We start from the raw sequence: 18,660 nt of genomic DNA, 5'->3' as shown, positions 1-18,660 counted from the left end.
ATAAATATATTGTACCGGTCTTCTTCTTGATGCTCATAAATATATGCCATCGTCCGTCTTTTAATTGGTCACCTTAGTAACTTTTTGAATAACACATTTTTTTATTAATGAAATATTCATTTCGTCCACGCACTGCCACAGAACATATGACTATTAAGTTTACTTCCTGAGTTGACGTTTAGATTTCTGCTAAACAGCTGATTCGTGGATCGTAAAAACTGCTTTGAAGTGTATTATTTTTTCAAATTATTGAAAAAATGCAAATACGGTTTAATTTAGTATTCGTTAAAAGCGAAAAGTATCACTTGAGAAGCTAAAATTTTTGAATTATTATTTAAAAATGGATAAAGCGAATCCTACTTGTTTTTTGTTTTGCATGCTTACCTTATTTGTGAGCGGCTCTTTATTGTTCTTCTTGGGCTTTTTTCCAGCTAGCCAAAGCCATCTTGTTGAAATGTATGGAAATGGCAATATAACAACTAAACCAACAGAATTGGATGGCGTGAAGTAAGCCGGGGACATTATAACTTCAACTTTTATGATGTAAATATTTTCTGTTTTACTTCTTATTTTAGTCTTAAAGTGCCCGCTGGCGGTCCCAAGCAAGTCATCTTGCTCATAATCGACGCTTTGCGCTTTGATTTTGCTACAGCTTCGAAAATGCCTTATGCTTATGATCGTTCTTGTAAATTTCTGTCCCTTAAAGTTGATATACCTACGGTAGTTTAATGATTCATTTTTATTTCTTATTTGTTATGTGCTCAGAACGGTGGTATTTTGATTACAAAGTCGTTTTCGGCTGCAGCAAATTGAAAGGAAAAAATTATTTTCCTTCGACAGATGAAACAGATATTATCGGTCCATACGGGTAGTAAGTCAGCTACTGCTGGCTCTTACATATGAAGCCAAATCCCATTCGAAGGCTGGGAGGTAGCAATTGTATAACATTAGTTAGTGGGCGCGAGTACTTTATTGACAAAAACAAAAGGCTTATTGCACTGGCATTAGCATTGACTTGCTGGAAACTGGTTAAGATTACAATTTACGTACCTTCCTATTTGCTACGCAACACTATATACATTAAGTTGCTCAATACACAGATTCTTTCAAAACATGGTGATAACACCACGATTACCGTAGAACACAGGTTAAACTTTTTCACCGTTCTCGCTCAACAGTGTATACGAAAATACCGTTCGCGCTCGTCAATGTATTTATTATTTCATAATTGATACATTTTAGTAAAGCAAACGACATATCCATCCTAAGTGAGTATTATGAAGAGTCAAATTCGTCCCTCGTTTTATTTATTTATCGTAGGTCACTATGCCACGTTTGAAATCAATTGTCACTGGAGCTGTATCAAATTTCATAGACATCGTGTTAAATTTAGGACACACAACTGCCTTAAAAGATTCACTGTTGCATCGTTTAAGGGCGAAAGAAAAGACGGCAGTATTTGCAGGCGATCGCACATGGATAGAATTATTTCCGCGAGAATTTTCTCGCTGTTATGAAAACATAGATTCATTTTTTGTTTACGATTTTTTTCTGGTAAATATAAAAATTACTTCACCGTTGAAATGGAAAATAATTTGTGTTCTTCTTTTTAGGGTGACTCCAATATAACTGATACTCTAAAGCAGGAAATACAACGAAACGATTGGCATTTTCTTATTCTACATTATCTAGGATTAGATCATATCGGTCACGTTGAAGGCTCAGAGAGTGATACAATTTTCAAAAAATTGCTTGAAATGGACAGTGTTGTAGAATATATAACAAAAAATCCAACATTTGAAAATCAACTGCTATTGGTTACTGCTGATCATGGCATGCGTAATGGTGGAGGTCATGGTGGCAATGAGAAGGAAGAAGTAAATGTACCCATAATGTTATTTCAACCAAAATGCTTAACCAAGAACAAACGGTATCTGAATTATCTAAATTAATAATTTTTGTAAGACTTTCCTATTCTATTTATTTATTCTTTCTTAGCCCATCTCTGAGTGAACACAATCAAATCGATTTGGCTCCAACCTTGGCGATTATTTTAGATATCGATATACCCGAAACTTCACTGAGTTGTTTAATACCCGAATTTTTTGACTGTTACACTCAAGAGGCGCAACTCTATCATTTGCTCTATAATGCACAGCATTTAATGAATAAACTGACGAAAAAACTTTCTATAAATTATATACGGCAGCGAGGTAGGACTAATGAAAAATTCGTGGCAATTTAATTACCGCAATGCATATGTTTATAGCCTATTATCAGTGGTGGCAGGAGGCGAGAAATTCTCACAAGCATTTTCTTTTAAGCAACATTTCTAGTTTGGTCACTTTTGAAAAAGCTAAACAAAATTATATGAGATTCTCCAAAGAAGTATCGCTACAATTAACACAAACATTGGTGGAATTTGAATACGATTTCATAGCTATAGCGTTAACTCTAACGACATTGGTAAGTTTTCAACGCCTAATGATCCAAAATTCACATAACCACGATTGTAAGAAATGCGCACCATAGACTCCAGCAAAAAAACCCTTGTAATGTATTTAGGCGTTTTGGGGCGAGACTTGGTTTGAATAACCAAACAACAACTTGAGTTCTGCAATCAATTAATTTCAAAGATCAAGAGAAATTTTATTCGATTTCTTACCCAGCCTGTAATGAAAGAAAGTACAGCTTTGTTGCTCTTTCTAAAATATTTCATCAGGTTAGCGCCTCGATTTGTTTGATTCTGGAACTTCTTACATATAAAAGTGGAAAGCATCTATCAAAAGTCTATAATGCTTAGGGATACACATCAGAGTATATAAAATCTTCACTTTTTCCATGCACGTGGAGAGAAGCCACGATTTAGCTAGACCGCTCTATTCCTCAAAATATTCTCGGGAAGACTAAACGCAGTCGTGAATTTTTTTCTCTTTTACAAACGCACCAGTTCATGTTCACAAATACGCTAAGTCGTAGTTAGAGTCTATGAGACTCTGCCAAAGCATAAACGAATGTGTTTTTTTGTTCTAAATTGTCATCATATATATTATAGATATCGTGCATATATATTACTGCAAGAAGGCGGGGAAAATTTGGGTTGTGTACTCAAATTTTTAATACCAAAATATGTCTTTTAATCCTCAAAGCACTTTGTTTGCTTTATCTTATTTTTTTTTTTTCTTTTTCTATATATTCTTTTTTTACAGAGCGCTTTAACCCTTTTGCTGAATGTGTTATTTGAAAATCCTCTTCTATGCGTTATGTCGAAGGGATTTTCTTTAACAGTTTTTCTGAGATGCTGCTTCATGGCTACTATAATCAATTATTTATGTCATTACTTCAATTATATTAGTTCGCGTAGCTTGCTGATTGGTATTTTGATTACGCTGCCTGTGGCCTTTAGTTTATATTTGATTTGGGATCTCTTCCAATTAATCTTACAAATAATTTTACCTCTGAGTCCAAAATTCAAAGCTCATTTCAAATTATCGATACCAAGTGTGCTAACGGCTATATTTTTTATACAAATCGCAACGCGTGGATCTTCTTCCTTGATCGAAGAAGAACATTGGACTTGGTATTATCTGACACCTACGCTTTTAATATTTTTAATTGCCCAAAATTTCCATAATAATATTAAACATTGTTGGCGTAATCAAAAGCTGCGCGAAAATATGTTACTATTGCGGCAGACTTTCGAAATGCGCAACGCCATCTTTCTATTGCTTATCATCGTTTTCTGTCGTCATCTGAATGCAAACGATACTCGTGGATACTACACGATGGATTTGGCGACTATTTTCAGACGTAAAGGAAATCTATTTTATTTGGATTTAATTCTACTGACAGGTAGGTACAGCAGAAAAATTTACTTAATATGTATTCAAAATTGAAAAATTTCTCTCTTCATATTCAGGCTTGAGCATGTTATGGTGGCTGTTGCGTAAATACAATTCCCCACTTCAAATGTTTACGTGTTTGGTGGCATTGCTTAGCGTTTTCGGTTACCGTCAGTCCCCGAAATACCCCGGAATTCCTTTACTAATCTTTTGGTGTGGCGTTCTGACAACAGCTTGCATACACTACTCAGGCATCTGTTGTAAACGTGGACGTAATCATTCTTTGGGTGCGACTTTTAATTTACTAGCACTTCTGAAAACCAATCTAACATGCTGCTTATTGGTGTCGGCTTTATTGCATGATCCCCATAACGTAATTCTTCTGCCAGCCTTAATATTCATGCTAGAGACAAGCTATCAGCTCTGTGATAATTTATATTTAAAAGACAAACGTCTTTACAATCGAAGTTATATTTTGATTTTAAAGACAGTCTTGACCATATTTATAGCGAATACATTTTACTTTTTCCAGGTAATAGGACAAATGACCAATTATGCGTTTAGTTTTAAAAATTTTAAAAATAATGCAAATTTTCCTTTTTTTACTTCTCAGGGCAATACCAATAAGTTGTCTACGATAAATATAAATCCTGGTTATATAGGTTTAAAATCCTACAATGCTTTAATTGTAGGCTCTTTAATTACTTTAAATATGTATTGCGCTCAAATAAACGCGTATTTGTATTTAGTATGGCACATGTTTAATACGCAAGTGCAGACATTGCCAATTCGCCAAGAAAAGGAGCAAATAACTAACATGCAATTATTTGAAAGCACTGAGGAAGACTTGTATCTAGTGTTGAACTTATACACAACGACCACTGTCGTACCAGTTGCTGTGTATTGGTGGCTACTAATAGCATTCCGTTATCATCTATTTATATATTCAGTGTATGCCCCTAAGGCCATCTATGAGTGTTTTCAAATCTTAGTATTTTATTTAAATTTTATTGTAACAACTTTGTACTTTAAATTATTTAAATAAAAGATTTATAAAAATGTAGTAATTTATTGCGTTGCCTCCGGTGTTACCCTTAAAGCGTAGTGTATATCGTCCGTGCTGACGTTTAATAAAATTTTTTGGAATATATCATTACGCGTATGCTCGCAAATAATCAATCGCTCTGCGCCCAATTTAGAACATAAACGTAAAACTTGTCCTAAGAGGATTCCACTCTTAAGATTAAATCTATATATTAAGATTCTTCAACAAACCTGTGTTTGGTACCAAGATTCCTCCCACAAAATTAGCAATGCTTTCAAATTGCGTATAAACTCCCATAAAATACGTTTCCTCTACGCCGGTGCGTGTAACTTCCGCAGCTATGGCTTGCAATAGAATTTGTTCCAGGCGAGAACATCTTTTAATGGCCTGCACTTTAGCGCTGGCTATCATTTCCGACAGGGCTTGTTGGACATGCAATATATTCACACATATTTCTTTACCTTTTGAAGAATCTGCTATTTCAGTGGCACGACGGCAGATATCTAAAGCACGCCGGGCGTCTCCTGAGACGGCAGCTACTTTTCTATGTTCAAAATACAAAAAAAAAAAAAAAAAAAAAACGTTACTTAAAAATGATTTAATATACTTCTTTTTTAAGGGCGAAAGTCTTTTCACAGCCATTAAATGTGGAGATAAGATTAAAAAATAAAGTTGACTTTGAGATACAAAAGGCAATACAAAAAAGAAGTAGCCGACTAGGTGAAAATCGCGACTACCATGTCAATGTCCGTGAATTCAAATCTGTGTGGTAGAGTTCGCCGTGGTCGTAGATATAGTAAATGTGCAGTCGGTAAGATTATCCCCTAGCCTGTGACCACGACTACTCTATTTCCACGTCTTCTTTCATTTCTCTTTGATCGTTACTGTATTGCGCGAATAGAGGACATCTCGATTCACTCCACACCAAAAAACAAAAAAAAGTTGTTCTTTCAACTCACCTCGCTACCAGTTGTATGGCTTCGCCCTTGAAAGCCTCTGACCCACCTAAACGCCCCGTAACAATTTCTTGTAATTGCTTGTGGGTGTAGGGTTGAAAAGTGAGCCGTGTCAAACCCAACCTAGAAGTTACTTTGCCCATTAGTACGCGTTCAGGCAAGTCCATCGTATTGGCTATTGTTACCACAACTAAACATGCAGCTGTTTTTGCTGGCCAGTCCAACAGATTGTAAACTACATCCTGACGTCGGTTACATAATATATCCAATTCATCCACAATCAAAACTGTCGTAATCCTACGTGGTGCAGCTGTCATAAAGCGTTTCTCTAATAAAGCGTGAGCATGTTCCCAAGCTACTGTTTTGCCAGTCAGCTGACGGTAGATGTGAACGTAAGCTTGACGTGGTTCTGTTAAACGCATGCCATTAATCTCCAAATAATCAAAGGCAGGTAACATGTCTTCCTGTACTTGTTTCTGCAAAGCCCTTATAACGCCAGTGACGGTGGCTGTTTTGCCTGTACCCGGTACTCCAGAGATGTACATACAACCACCGCATTTATCGTTAATTTTGCCTTCTAAGAATGTATAAATATTTTCAAATTCTTTTTCCCGGCAAGGCAAACTCAGTGGTACAACGGAGACATGTAAACGTTCTCGAGCCAGTTGTAAATCATTTTTCGATAATTTACTGTGCTCAATACCTTCACGTTCTTTAAATGATGGCGTTAATTCTCCAGACCTTATCATTTTCAATTTTTGGCTAGGTGTTTTGGGAGTTTCAGAATCTTTAACGTATTTTGAGTTTGAACGCTGCACGCGCTTGGGTGTTTCCTCTACTGGTTTCTTGGGAGTGACTTCCAGTAGAATTTTTTCTATATCCTTCTCTTTTCCGAAAGCCAAAGACCTTTTAGATTTCAGTTTTGGTGTGGAAAGAACGTCTTGTTTATCGAATATCATCTCTTCCACAATATTAGACATATGTATGTTGCGTTTTGGAGTGCCTTCAGTTTGGAGTAAGGACAACCGTAATAAGTAATTAACAAAATATAGTTCATTGAAACATACCAACACGCTTAGTTGCCGATTTTAATATACTTTTACGTTTATGTACTGGTGTCTGAGTAGCACTTTCTCTTAACTTTTTAGTAGGCGTCTCATGAAGATCGGTACGAGCTTCAACAAAATCAATAAATTCTTTCGTGTTATTTTCTAACGCCAACGGATCTTTCTCCAGAGAAATTAAACGATGTCTGAAATCAATTTTATTAAATGATTATTTTAAAATATCGTTCCCTACTTTACCTTTCAGATACCCTTAGCTTTATTTTCATCTCACTTGGTGTTTTTTGCGTATCTGGTGTATCTTTGATTATGGAATAATTCAAACAATCTGAGTCGGCTGTATCGTTGGCCGCATGCTCTAAACTCGAATTAAGATTACGGCGTGCTTTTAAAGCTTTTATGGCTGGAGTTACTTTTATATTTTGTTCTGATAGAGGTGAGGCTTTTATTGTACTTGTGTTACGATTTGTCCACAATCCACTATTGGCTATATCCGCTATTGTTGCAGATACCACCCTACGTCTTTCCACAATTTTAATAGGAGATACTTTCTGACTCTTAAAATAATTGCAGTCCTTCGGATGGACGACTGCTGACGCTGGATGCAGCCGCGCATTTTCTGATGTCACAGTAGAACGCCGTATCTTCTTAGCGGAAGCACTTTTGCTATCAGTTTGTTTTCTTCTAGATGCACGTGTGCTGCGTCCTGATTCTATACTTCCAACATTCCCAAACTCCAAAGGCAGCAAATGATATTTATTTTTAATTTTACTAAACTTATAACGACATACGAAAGTTGGGCAAGACGTCTTCTTTGTGTTAGAGCTTTCCAACAGGTCTGTAGCAAAGCAGTCGACTGTGCCATACAAAACGCTACATTTACGAAATATGGTTTCGAGCGATATGTCCGGATCATAAGGACGATGTTCTTCTATTAATTCTTTTTCAAAGTCTAGGCATATGTCATCGTCATCGAAATGTTTAGCAGGAATGGACTGCGGCCTTGAATACCATTGAACGATGGCACGATAAGGATCGCGATTAGATATTTCTCGCAACTCGTACATATGCAAAATCTTTGCAATGTCACAACCTTCCACGGTATCTGGCTCGCGAGCGTCAGCTGAAATGAAAAAAAATGTCATTTTTAAATTTTGATGTTTTTTCTCATATTTTTGCTAGAGTTTATAACATATTTTGGCGAGGCTACCATTAACCATACCGTTCGAGACTAACACATAGTCACCCACACATAACGTCAACGGACCAACGATACATTTGGCGTAAAAAAGCACATCTTCCCGGAGCAACTGCGGACAACTCTCGTTGGGATTGTACGGTCCAATCCATTTAACTGATTCGCTCATACCACTTTGTTATTATGAATTTCCTTGATTGGGTCAGCAAATTTGTAATTTTTAAAAAAGCTTAAGATTTTCTAGTTTTAGTCGCGGCAGTGAAACAATTTGCTTTTCTGATCATTAACTTGGCGCCAAATCAGTTGTCATTTACTAAAAAAATTACTCAATAGATGGCAAAATTGTGCAAATGGCAACTCTCAACGAAAACAAAGACTAATTGATAAAACATACAAAAGACAGTCGAAAAATTTTTACTGAAATATAAATTGATACAGGTGTCCACCGTTTAACACGGTTCCGATGCAATACAACGCAAAATTTGCGATTATAAAACGGTTTCGATTTCTGAACATCGAATATGTGTTTTTTTTCGTTTAATTTTTGATTTTATTTCTATTTTATCGTTGATGAAAGGAGTCGACAAGAAAAAAACACACAAGAATATTATAATCGGACCAGGCTGCCATTACATATCCTGCACCAATTCGCTTAATGTAGTTGTCGTTTCGGAAATGTTGCAATGACAATTACACATTATTTTCATTCAAAGGCATACTTTTCATTAAAAACCCGCATATTGGGTGATACCTACAACATGGCGTGATTCAAATTTTGCAAACTTAATTGATTTCCCAAAAATTTTGTTATTTTTCAGTTTCCATCATAAAACACTAGGTTTGCACTATGCCTCTATTTAAGAGAACCGCTATAAGGGCCGTGGGTCAAGAAATAAGCATGTGGTCAAAATTTGGTTCCTTCAGTGTTTATCTCAGATTACCACCATGGACAATATTTACCACATAATGGTCTATATTTCGTGAGAATCGTTATATGCGATAATATTTCAACAACAGATCTACAGTGTCCAAATTCAGTAACGTTGACTTCTTCATCAGTTTATATATCTACATATATCTGTCTAATATATACATCTACAAATATGTTTATATATGTATATATATTTATATATTTGTATATGTTTACGTTGATTTTCTCATTTTTGGTTATAAACCATATATTTTTGCTTGCAGTTTCCTTTAAAACAATATGATAGCGCGAGTGCCCATTGTACTTATCACTTCAGAGTTTTTAACCCGAAAACGAAAATGACGCTTCATTTTGTCAGCCCACTTAGTGTTCACATTGATCTTTTTTATGCAACTCTGCGAATTTTCGCTTGTTAATTTGCGGATGAAGAAGAAAAATTTGTAATTATATCTTAACAGTTCTATCACAACAATTTCATTTAATGTAATTTTTTTGTTCCAAAAATGTGTGGAGAAAAGATTTCAAAAACTGATAATTCGTTCGCTGGTTCACACTATTTTAATTGTTTTCAATTATTTAAAAAGTGTCATCACAAAAAGTGCGAAAGCAGATTTTTGCAAAATATTGAATTGGTTAATTACTGGTGATCAGAATCAAGCGATCGGGGAAAGACTTTTCGAATTGTCATCATCATCCATACCAGCTCAAAACCTACAACGTTAACAACTGTAAAACGGCAAAAACTTCAAGAGAAATCATTATCGGAAAACAGAAACAAACTCCAATTTCTCTCTTGGAAGCGTTGATATTTATTGAAAGCAACTCTGTTCCCTCTCTATTCTCAATACATGGTACTTTCTTTTACAAACTGTGTAAAGGAAAAACCACCTAACGATTTTTCGTGAGAAATCAAAGCCCTTTTACAAGTGCACAAAGAAGTTAGACGAAGTGAAAAGCCACCTTCCCCTTTTTCCCTTATTTTCCTGTTCAGCCAAAGCGTTGAAAATTACTTTATTATTAGAATACATAAATAGCGGTTGCCATTAAATTCCAACCATTTGTTATAAATTATACCTTCAACGCCGAAATGTACGCAATCACTTTTGTTATAAAACTAGAACTAGAACTCATCAATAAATCAGCTAATAGCCTGAAAGGATGGGAAGGTAGGACAAGTTTTCTTAAACTTCGTTCAACTTTAAATTCAAACAGTAAATTATATCTGCCAAAAGATTTAATGTGTGTGTGAAAATCATTATTTAAACTCGAAGGTGTATTTTCTAATGGATCTGGTAAAACATTCTTATCAAAAATTCTTGCTTTCTGTGCTACAAGGAAGCTGGCGGCCATTGCAAAGAAGAAATTCTGAGTTATTAGCCGCAGCCAGAAGAATGTGCACGTAGGGCTCAGTAGAAAGAAATGCAATCTCTAAAAAAAAAAAAAATAACGAAAGAAAGAAATCACCAAAGTAATGGAGTTTTACAGTTAAGCGAAGTAAATAAGCATATGACTCTAAGTGTTTATTGAAAAGTTAATTGATAAAATTCACACATAATATTATTCCTTCGCTGATTCGTAAAAGAAGGCTCTGCAGTTTGGCTGAAGTAGAGTGTATTACATTCTCTTAGCTTTTTGGTAAAAACTTCTTTTTTATTGTGTTAGTCCTTCTGCTAATGTCTATGTTGCTGACGCTCCCTATGCCTACACATTTGTAAGTTGGTGTCGCTTTTTTTTGTCTTATGTAAAACTCTGTTAATGTGTTTCTTAAAAATACATATGAATGATTGTTATTCTTTCGAGAGAACATACGTCATTATACATTAATTATGCAATTTATTTAGAGGTTTGTGAATGCATTTTATTTCTTTCTTTATAAGTTATATAATGTAATGTATATACATACGTGTATATGTTCATATTTATATTTTTTTCGTTATTGTATATATATCTTTAAGTGTTGTTCATTTAATTTTAACATTATTTTAAGTATCAATGATATTACGCAAGAGAAGATGTAAAAACTTTGTATACCGGAAAAACGTTTAAGTACACATCTTTTTATATAACAAGTGATGATCAGCCATTAAATTGTTATTGAGCAGTGGCAGTATAGGAGAGATCTTCGTTTGGTGGATATTTATGGTGGCGTTGATGACGTATCACGTATGGATGTTTTTCATTGTTTTCATAGCTTGACAGGTATTCAAGTTTCAATAATTTTTCCGGATATTTTTGTAGCAAATAAACCCAACAGGGTACCGTGCTATGTGAATTGAAAAATTAAAAAAAAAACAAATTATTTTTGATCGCAAATCTTAGAAGCAAAGTTTCGCAAACTTTTTCTCTCACCCCTCTCCGACACCAATATTCATGTCGAGCATTTCCCGCGTGTATATATCCTGGCAATCTTCTAAATCATCTAAAACCTTTAACATCTTATTATCTACTTCGTAAATTTCACCAGTGACATAAAATCCTATGCCAGGTTTATTCAGCAGGAATGGTATGTTGTAACGGGTAGCTATGACCAGGGGCAGCTTCTCAGCGGTTGTGGCACGACACCAGTATTTTGCATAGCCATTGGCATTATTAGACAAAATGGAATGACTTGGTTGGCCGTATTTTAAAGTTCCACACACAAATAACTTTTGTAGAACTGAAGATGCTTTCTGAAAGAAGCAAAAATTCGAAATAATTCACATGACTTTTCTTATGTAGAAAAACTTTTTATATGCTGTTATAATGAATTTTTGTTGAATTGCTGTTTTTAATTTTTGTTTTGTTTTCCTTAAATGCAACAGGTTTTTCTATACACGCAAGCCTTGCAGTTAAAAAGATGACGTTTAAAACCGGTTGTGTACGAAAAACAAATATATATATATATATGCATGTATAATATAATCAATTCGGTAGAGAATGTTCGTTAAAATGATTGATAGCTGTGCGTGTTTTTTTTTTTTCATTTTCTAGAGCAAAAAATAACGGGTGGAACGGCTTTAGTGTTTTTATTATAATAATATATAAAAATATATTTTTCTTTATCGTTTAGAAAAATAACATAAACTTAGCACTGCAGGCTTTTTTAGCCTACACCATTTCTCGTGCCAGGATGTATTAAACTTATGCGCATGCACTTAACACGCAGAGGAATTTAGGAGAGACCCATCTTCCATTATACAGAATCACTTTCTAAATTGATCTTGTTCGTCTGCCTCTCCGTCTTGTGAGTCTATGTTCATCGCACAGATTGCAATTTTTCAGACACTTTGCTGAAATTTGGTATATTGACAAGTTTTGACCCGAAAAGGAACGCTATTGAAAATGGTTTGGATCGAACGATTTTTTCGACTATTTCCTAAACAAAGCACTATTTTGAGAACTCGTTATACGATTGACTGTATTAAGTAAAGTGGTGTAAGGTGTCTAATAGTAGGCCATGGCTTACAAGAATGCTTCTATTTGCATTACTTTACTATTAATTATCAATTATCACAAAAAGAAAAATGTCGTTGTACTTTTGAACTTGATCATGATGTCTTCAGTAACTCTCTTTCATCGTGTGTTCTACAGGTTTATAGTCAGAAAAGAATCCCGTATCTTGAACAGGAATAACCTAATCGACCCGAAATGTGTACCAGAGGCGCTTTGAAGAACTGTGCATACCACGTTGGAGCAACAACCGCAATGTCACTTATGATAATTTCTTCAAGAGCTATGAACTGAAACAAAGTTTATTCGTTACTTGCATTAACAAATACGCTTTTTCTTATCTTTTGAAGGTTTTTCCATTTTTATATTATTCGAAATCAAAAAATATATGGCTTGTGTATAATAATTTACGTTTATATATAGCTTGTTTGGATAAATAAATGAATTTAAATTATAAACAATAACATTTTAATTATTGCCATGATTCCCATCACAAACTGAGAGGCGCGTTCTACCCCCGATGGTATCCTAAAAAAGTTAGATCTACTGGCAACCACTTGGATACATAGAAAATTTTTTATAACACTGTTCTTACACTCTCCTCCAATTATATCATGCTGAGATTCGCTGTGAATTAAGATTAAAGTAGCTTATATAATGGGGTTGTCATTAAAACGGCGCTACGAACTTTTATTCTGTGACTTATTTTAACATGTCTGCCTAAAATTATTCCTTGTATTTTTGTTTTTGAACAGAGATGAAATATAATGCGCTCGGACGGGCGCTGTTGGAAGTTGGGATTAGACCATTATTACGACTATTCTCCACATAAGCCCTTATTTCTAATATCTTCCGGCAAAAATCAGTACAAAACAATATTTTGGGAACTTAAGTAAATGTGGAAAGGTTAAATAGTACGGAACCATTTTTTTGAAAGCTCCCACATGTAAAAGTTCTTACAAAAAATAAACCTTCACACAACAATTAACTCTATTTTTTAATATATTACTGTGGAAACTGGATCCGAATAGCGGCTCGACAGGTATGGACATTTTTTCGACTATTTTCCATATAAAGTACACCTTCGTGAAAAAGTGAACCCTTACATGACAACAAAGTATAATTTTAGGTATTTTACGACAAAAGTAGGTGAAAAGCGGCATTAACGTCTTAACTTCGTTGTGCATAAAACGTATTTTATCTATGTCTTGCAGCTATATTAAGGACATCAAAGAAACGGCCCATCCTCATATTTGCACAGCTAAACATCCTAAATGGGTAACGGTGTTCGATCCATATAAGAAAAAAACAGCTCGTGAATCATAAATAATTAATAGAAAATAATAAGAATACTATAGTCGGGAAAGAACGAGCATTAGATACCCTACACCACTTCGCGGAGCACGATTTTCACTCGATTTGGTAATTATTTTCATGTAAGAGCATACATTCCACCAAAGCCCGCAGAAATTTTGAAAATTTCAATTTTTTCAAAGTAAGGCGTCACGTGTGGACTGGGCTAAAAGTTAGGCCAGTTCAAGTCATCTTCAGTAGTTTTCGCCATTGGTTCAAAATACGTCAGCGTACAAAATTTCATCAAAATATCTCAACAATTGCGACCTGCAGGCACCAATTCACGCAGGTAGACATCGAACGGACTGTTCAAACGGACAGACAAACTTGCGGGGGGGAGAGGTGAGTGTTGCATATGTCCGCATAAAGTTAACATACTTTGCACCACAGGTGGTGTATAAATTACAGTTGTAATCCATAAATATTTACAAACCATTGTAAAGAGACATTAAGTTTTTGTTGCATTTTTTTCCGTCAAAATAATGAGTTTAGTGTAAAGTTGACTAATAATAGGTTTTCAAACGAGTGCCGTCTGTTTACTTGCGTAGGCTCTCAAAAACAATATTTAGTCCAGACCCACAACAAAATTAAAAAAAAAAAAAGAAAAAACAACACAACTCCTATTCGTGAAAATACAAAAGCAACAAAACCGATCGTACATAAGTATATCCAATAACTTTACATGCTTACCGAATGCTCAAAAAGGCAGCAGCACCACCATATGTTAATGGCAAACGCAAAATTGTTAAACTACGCAACGCAGTCCAATAAAAACGGAACTGGTCAGGTTTCGCCGTTTCCTTTCTTATCTAAACATTACTTGCAAAATTTGTGGATCCATCAGTGTAACTTTACTTGGGTACAATCTTAACTCAATTGATGTCCCACGTTCGTTATCGGTTCAAAAATAACTTAGGGAAATTTATTGAAAGCTAAAGTGTACCCACTGATCGCCAATTTTTAGACGCTTATCCGTATATTCATAAACAAATATGATATCCCTTTACACAAACGCTAAGTAAATTTGATAGAAAAATGAAAATATTTACATATTTACATATTTCTTCACTATTTAAGCCCATGATATCTAAATCCACAAAAGTGCTACACATATATATGTACGCAGGTAATAATCTTGGGTGGCAAGAAGAGAGAGCATAAGAAAGAGAAAACTTGTTAGCGAGTATGAGATTGATATTGATAATCAAAATTTACCGGTTAAAATTAATAAAAAAAAATATTTGTGAAGGGCTTTTTTGATTGTTCACTCTTACCCTAAGGTTGCACATAATTTGTGTGTCTGCCAAATCAGAAATTAAGGAATTAAGGAATCAAATTATGGTTCAATTTTTTCCTTTTTTTTTGTTCACTTATGCAGACACTAGTTATACGTATAATATTTTTGGAAAGCACTTGCGAATTGTTGTCCGTTTAAGAAATGAAGCGAATGCGAACCTTTGGAGAGCACAAGTTGAACTAAATTTCACAGACGAGGCATTCACGAAATTGACGATTTACGCGAAAAGACAAGAGTTATACTTGAATAGAGGAAAGCGTCTGTCAAGAGCTTTGCTTGATAAAATTTTTAAGAGATTCATAAATGTATGGAACAGAAATTCGCTTAAATTGCGTTTGCCTCGATATTCGCTTTTTAAAAATCTAGAAGCCTTTGAAAACAATGAGAGTAACTGTAATGAAAACTGAACTCTCTCTGGTGAACATATTATTAAGCGAAGAGAGTATTTACGAAATCGCTTTAAAACAAAGAGCAAAAGTGAATGAGATTTTAAATCAGGTGATTTAATAAAGTAGCTAAAGACGAGGGAAGATTTCGGGACTAGGATAAACGAAAAGCCTGATCCTTTAGAGCATATGGTGGCCAATATGTAAATGTAAAGAAAGATAAGGAGCTCGCACAAGAAATCTTAGATCGATTTGACAAAAGCGAGTTTGAATCTACCGCAAATGACACATATAAGGTTTTCCCAGAGCTTTATCTTCATAACGCTTAGTTAACGTCGAAGTAATTACAAGCCCTTCAATCCGTTCAGAGTCCTTCACAAAAATCCAAATTATATCTCTTAATTAATCTCAATATCGGATTCTGTCTTAATATCTTAGTATCCTTCGAAAATTAACTGAATTTGTTATCGGTTGTCCAGCTGAAGCGTGTTTGCAACGCTTTAGGGGTTGACTCACAACTCGGGCTATACATGCAAATGCTTTTCTTCTTCTCTCGGTCTTATTTACTTACACATGAAATTTTTTCATTTTATATTTTTCGTAATTTTTTTTCTTTAATTCTCTTTATGCACCTTGTATTAGTTGTTAACAATAATTAGCATAAGATTTACTTGGAAGAGTCCATTGAATTCGGTTGTTAATTTATTTAAACTTAATTTTATATGTAAATAAATAAAATAAAAATAAAAAAAAGTTTTCTTTTATGGCATCTCAGACCGTCTTCCTCAAATTAACAACTACACCTGGGGTTTGTAATATAACAAACTACATTGAAGGCTTTTGAATATCATAATGTTAACACTTAAAGATAAGAAATGTGCACTTTAAGGTATGAAGAACCGTTTCAATTGTTCAACCTACTGTTTAACGTAATTAAAATCAGTTTTTCTTAAATTGCGTAAATAAAATAGAAGCAACATCACAATTGTGGTCCTACAGAAACCTACACCGGTTCATACAACATTTCTTTAAATTATGGCTTTACAGGAGAAGAAGTCCGCCTTTTATTCAAAACTTAGATTTGATTTTTTCCGGCAAAAGATCTATCCAAGAATTCTGGCCACCTTGCAGACTTATGCTACTTTGTGAATAAAAATCTCTTCGCTCTTTTCTCAAATTTATTTCACACATAAGACGAACACTTAAATGAACTTTTTCTGACGTTGATACTCTCAGTTAACTACTTACACGTTTCTATTAGTGTTATTATTACAATTAATTTAGCCAAAGAAATAACTCTTAGATGAAAGTGTTAAACCTCTACCGCATTTGGGATTTATACCCACGATCATTGAGCGGTTAGTCGAGACAAGACCTTCACACTTTAGCCTAAAAGTTTTTTTCAATAGTTATTCAAAAACAAAATTGCGGTGGCTTTCACAAAAAAAAAAAAAAAAAACACAAGAGAGAAAAGCTGCGTCGGCCATAGTTGTAACACATGTTAACGCAACCCCATGGATGGAGTGAAAAATTGTACGAAATTATTCCATGCGAATCTTCGTTTACGCCATGCATGATTTAAAACGATAATCAAGTATTGCTACTAAGTAAACATCGCATACATGACAATAACGTACGTACGTACATTAAAAAAAAATCTTATTATACCCTAGATCCCGCTTGCGATAAGGTTATATTAAGTTTGTGCGGTCGTATGTACATTTTGCTGTAAGAATCAAGTCAGAATCAATCAGTTTCTGATTTACAGGGAGTCACTTCTGGAAACGAGTTAAGCATGCGCGTCTGAATAAACTGCATTTTTTGTATTTTGTGACGAAAATAGGTGAAGAATAATAAATCCCTTGAGAAGAAACCCATTGCGTCAATGCGAACCATTTCTCGCTGGCAAGTGTAAAAGCCACAGCACTCGTTCCTGAACATACTTTTATCAAACAAACATGGAAACATTATAGTTGGGCTAAGCCGACTATTACATCCCGTACACCACATTGCCTAACACAATTATTATTTTTGCCATAGAAAACCAAAATTATGGCCTGTTTTTATATCAGCTTACTATTATGGAACTGAATATTAAAAATTAGACCTCTTTGCAAATAAAGGGTTACCCTTCGTAAGAATGGCTGTGCTAATATGAGTTCAAAAATTGAGGTACGTGTTCAAAATTCAGCACAGTTAATTTTTACATCAAATTGCTATTGTGGGTCAAATTTCCTCATAAAATGTTAAAACTGAAACTTTTCTGCCACAAAAAACAAATATTTTCGTACAAATCGTTATATAGGCTACTATCTAAACATAAGCATGGGTGGCCCAAATTTGGTATAGTGAAATTTTTTTTTGTCTTAAGTTTCTGGTATAAGTTAAGTTTCATCATAATACCAGGACTGTCTTGCCCGATGATGGATCCATTTCCGTAAAAAACAAACTATAATGGTGGATCCAAAAAATAGGCCGAGAAGATTCCAATTTGATGCAGGTTAAATTATCATTATAATCTGATTTTCATCATGAAGCATTGGAACTTAGTTCTTTTGATCACATGAATTTCAGTTTTCGTTATAGCTCGGAGAGGCTCAATAAATTGCCCCAGCCCATCCAAACTTTCAATACGAATTTAGAAATATTAGTACTGAGCCACTTTTGTCGAAAAATTTTGAAAATTGAAGTTTTTTTCATATAACGATTTTATTAAATAGGTCGATAAAGTAGACCCATCCAGACCATTTTCAATAGCACTCACCTTTGGGCCAAAACACATCAGCGTGTCAAATTCCATCAAAATATCTCAAAAATACCGACCCGTCGCTTGAGTGTATGCTTCACGGACAGACGCCAGACAGGTTTAAATCGATTCAGAATCATTTTTGATATAATAAAAGGTGGGTCTATCTTAAGTCCTTTTGCGTGTTACATACATCCGCACAAACTTAATGCATCCTGTAGTCCAAGCGGTGTAGGGTACAATTATATACAACAGTTCCAGCTAATCTATACGAGCGACTTATCATCTTCTCCAACATAGTGATGATCATGATTTGATTCAAATTTTAATTTAATATTTTTAGAATGATGAGGTGACGTGTAGCGCGGACAAGGGTGAATAAATTTTTTTAAAAATTTGCTAATAGGAATACA

At 34.6% G+C, this 18,660-nt stretch overlaps 3 protein-coding genes across 3 annotated transcripts; 1 reads left to right on the top strand and 2 right to left on the bottom strand.

Annotated features, from left to right (window-relative positions):
• Positions 1–158: 158 nt before the first annotated feature.
• LOC119636165 (GPI ethanolamine phosphate transferase 2) lies at positions 159–4,974 on the top strand. Its single transcript, XM_038031351.1, has 9 exons — positions 159–507; positions 576–720; positions 1,321–1,554; positions 1,614–1,930; positions 1,999–2,213; positions 2,270–2,466; positions 3,210–3,852; positions 3,920–4,374; positions 4,456–4,974. Exons 1-9 carry the CDS (start codon positions 341–343, stop codon positions 4,885–4,887), a joined length of 2,805 nt encoding a protein of 934 aa, XP_037887279.1. The 5' UTR covers positions 159–340; the 3' UTR covers positions 4,888–4,974.
• Positions 4,870–8,476, bottom strand: LOC119636167 (origin recognition complex subunit 1). Its single transcript, XM_038031354.1, has 6 exons — positions 8,130–8,476; positions 7,148–8,030; positions 6,911–7,095; positions 5,847–6,846; positions 5,118–5,431; positions 4,870–5,062 (listed from the first exon to the last, which is right to left on the bottom strand). Exons 1-6 carry the CDS (start codon positions 8,272–8,274, stop codon positions 4,911–4,913), a joined length of 2,679 nt encoding a protein of 892 aa, XP_037887282.1. The 5' UTR covers positions 8,275–8,476; the 3' UTR covers positions 4,870–4,910.
• A 2,480-nt stretch (positions 8,477–10,956) lies between these two features.
• On the bottom strand, positions 10,957–15,372 carry LOC119636569 (troponin C-akin-1 protein). Its single transcript, XM_038031977.1, has 3 exons — positions 15,093–15,372; positions 11,386–11,705; positions 10,957–11,299 (listed from the first exon to the last, which is right to left on the bottom strand). Exons 1-3 carry the CDS (start codon positions 15,105–15,107, stop codon positions 11,128–11,130), a joined length of 507 nt encoding a protein of 168 aa, XP_037887905.1. The 5' UTR covers positions 15,108–15,372; the 3' UTR covers positions 10,957–11,127.
• Between the last annotated feature and the right edge of the window lie 3,288 nt (positions 15,373–18,660).

The sequence above is a fragment of the Glossina fuscipes genome, unplaced genomic scaffold (genome assembly GCF_014805625.2).
Source record: "Glossina fuscipes isolate IAEA_lab_2018 unplaced genomic scaffold, Yale_Gfus_2 28, whole genome shotgun sequence".
Taxonomy (NCBI): Eukaryota; Metazoa; Arthropoda; class Insecta; order Diptera; family Glossinidae; genus Glossina; species Glossina fuscipes.
Note: the sequence above shows the minus strand (reverse complement) of the source record. Positions and strands in the feature narration are given on the sequence as shown.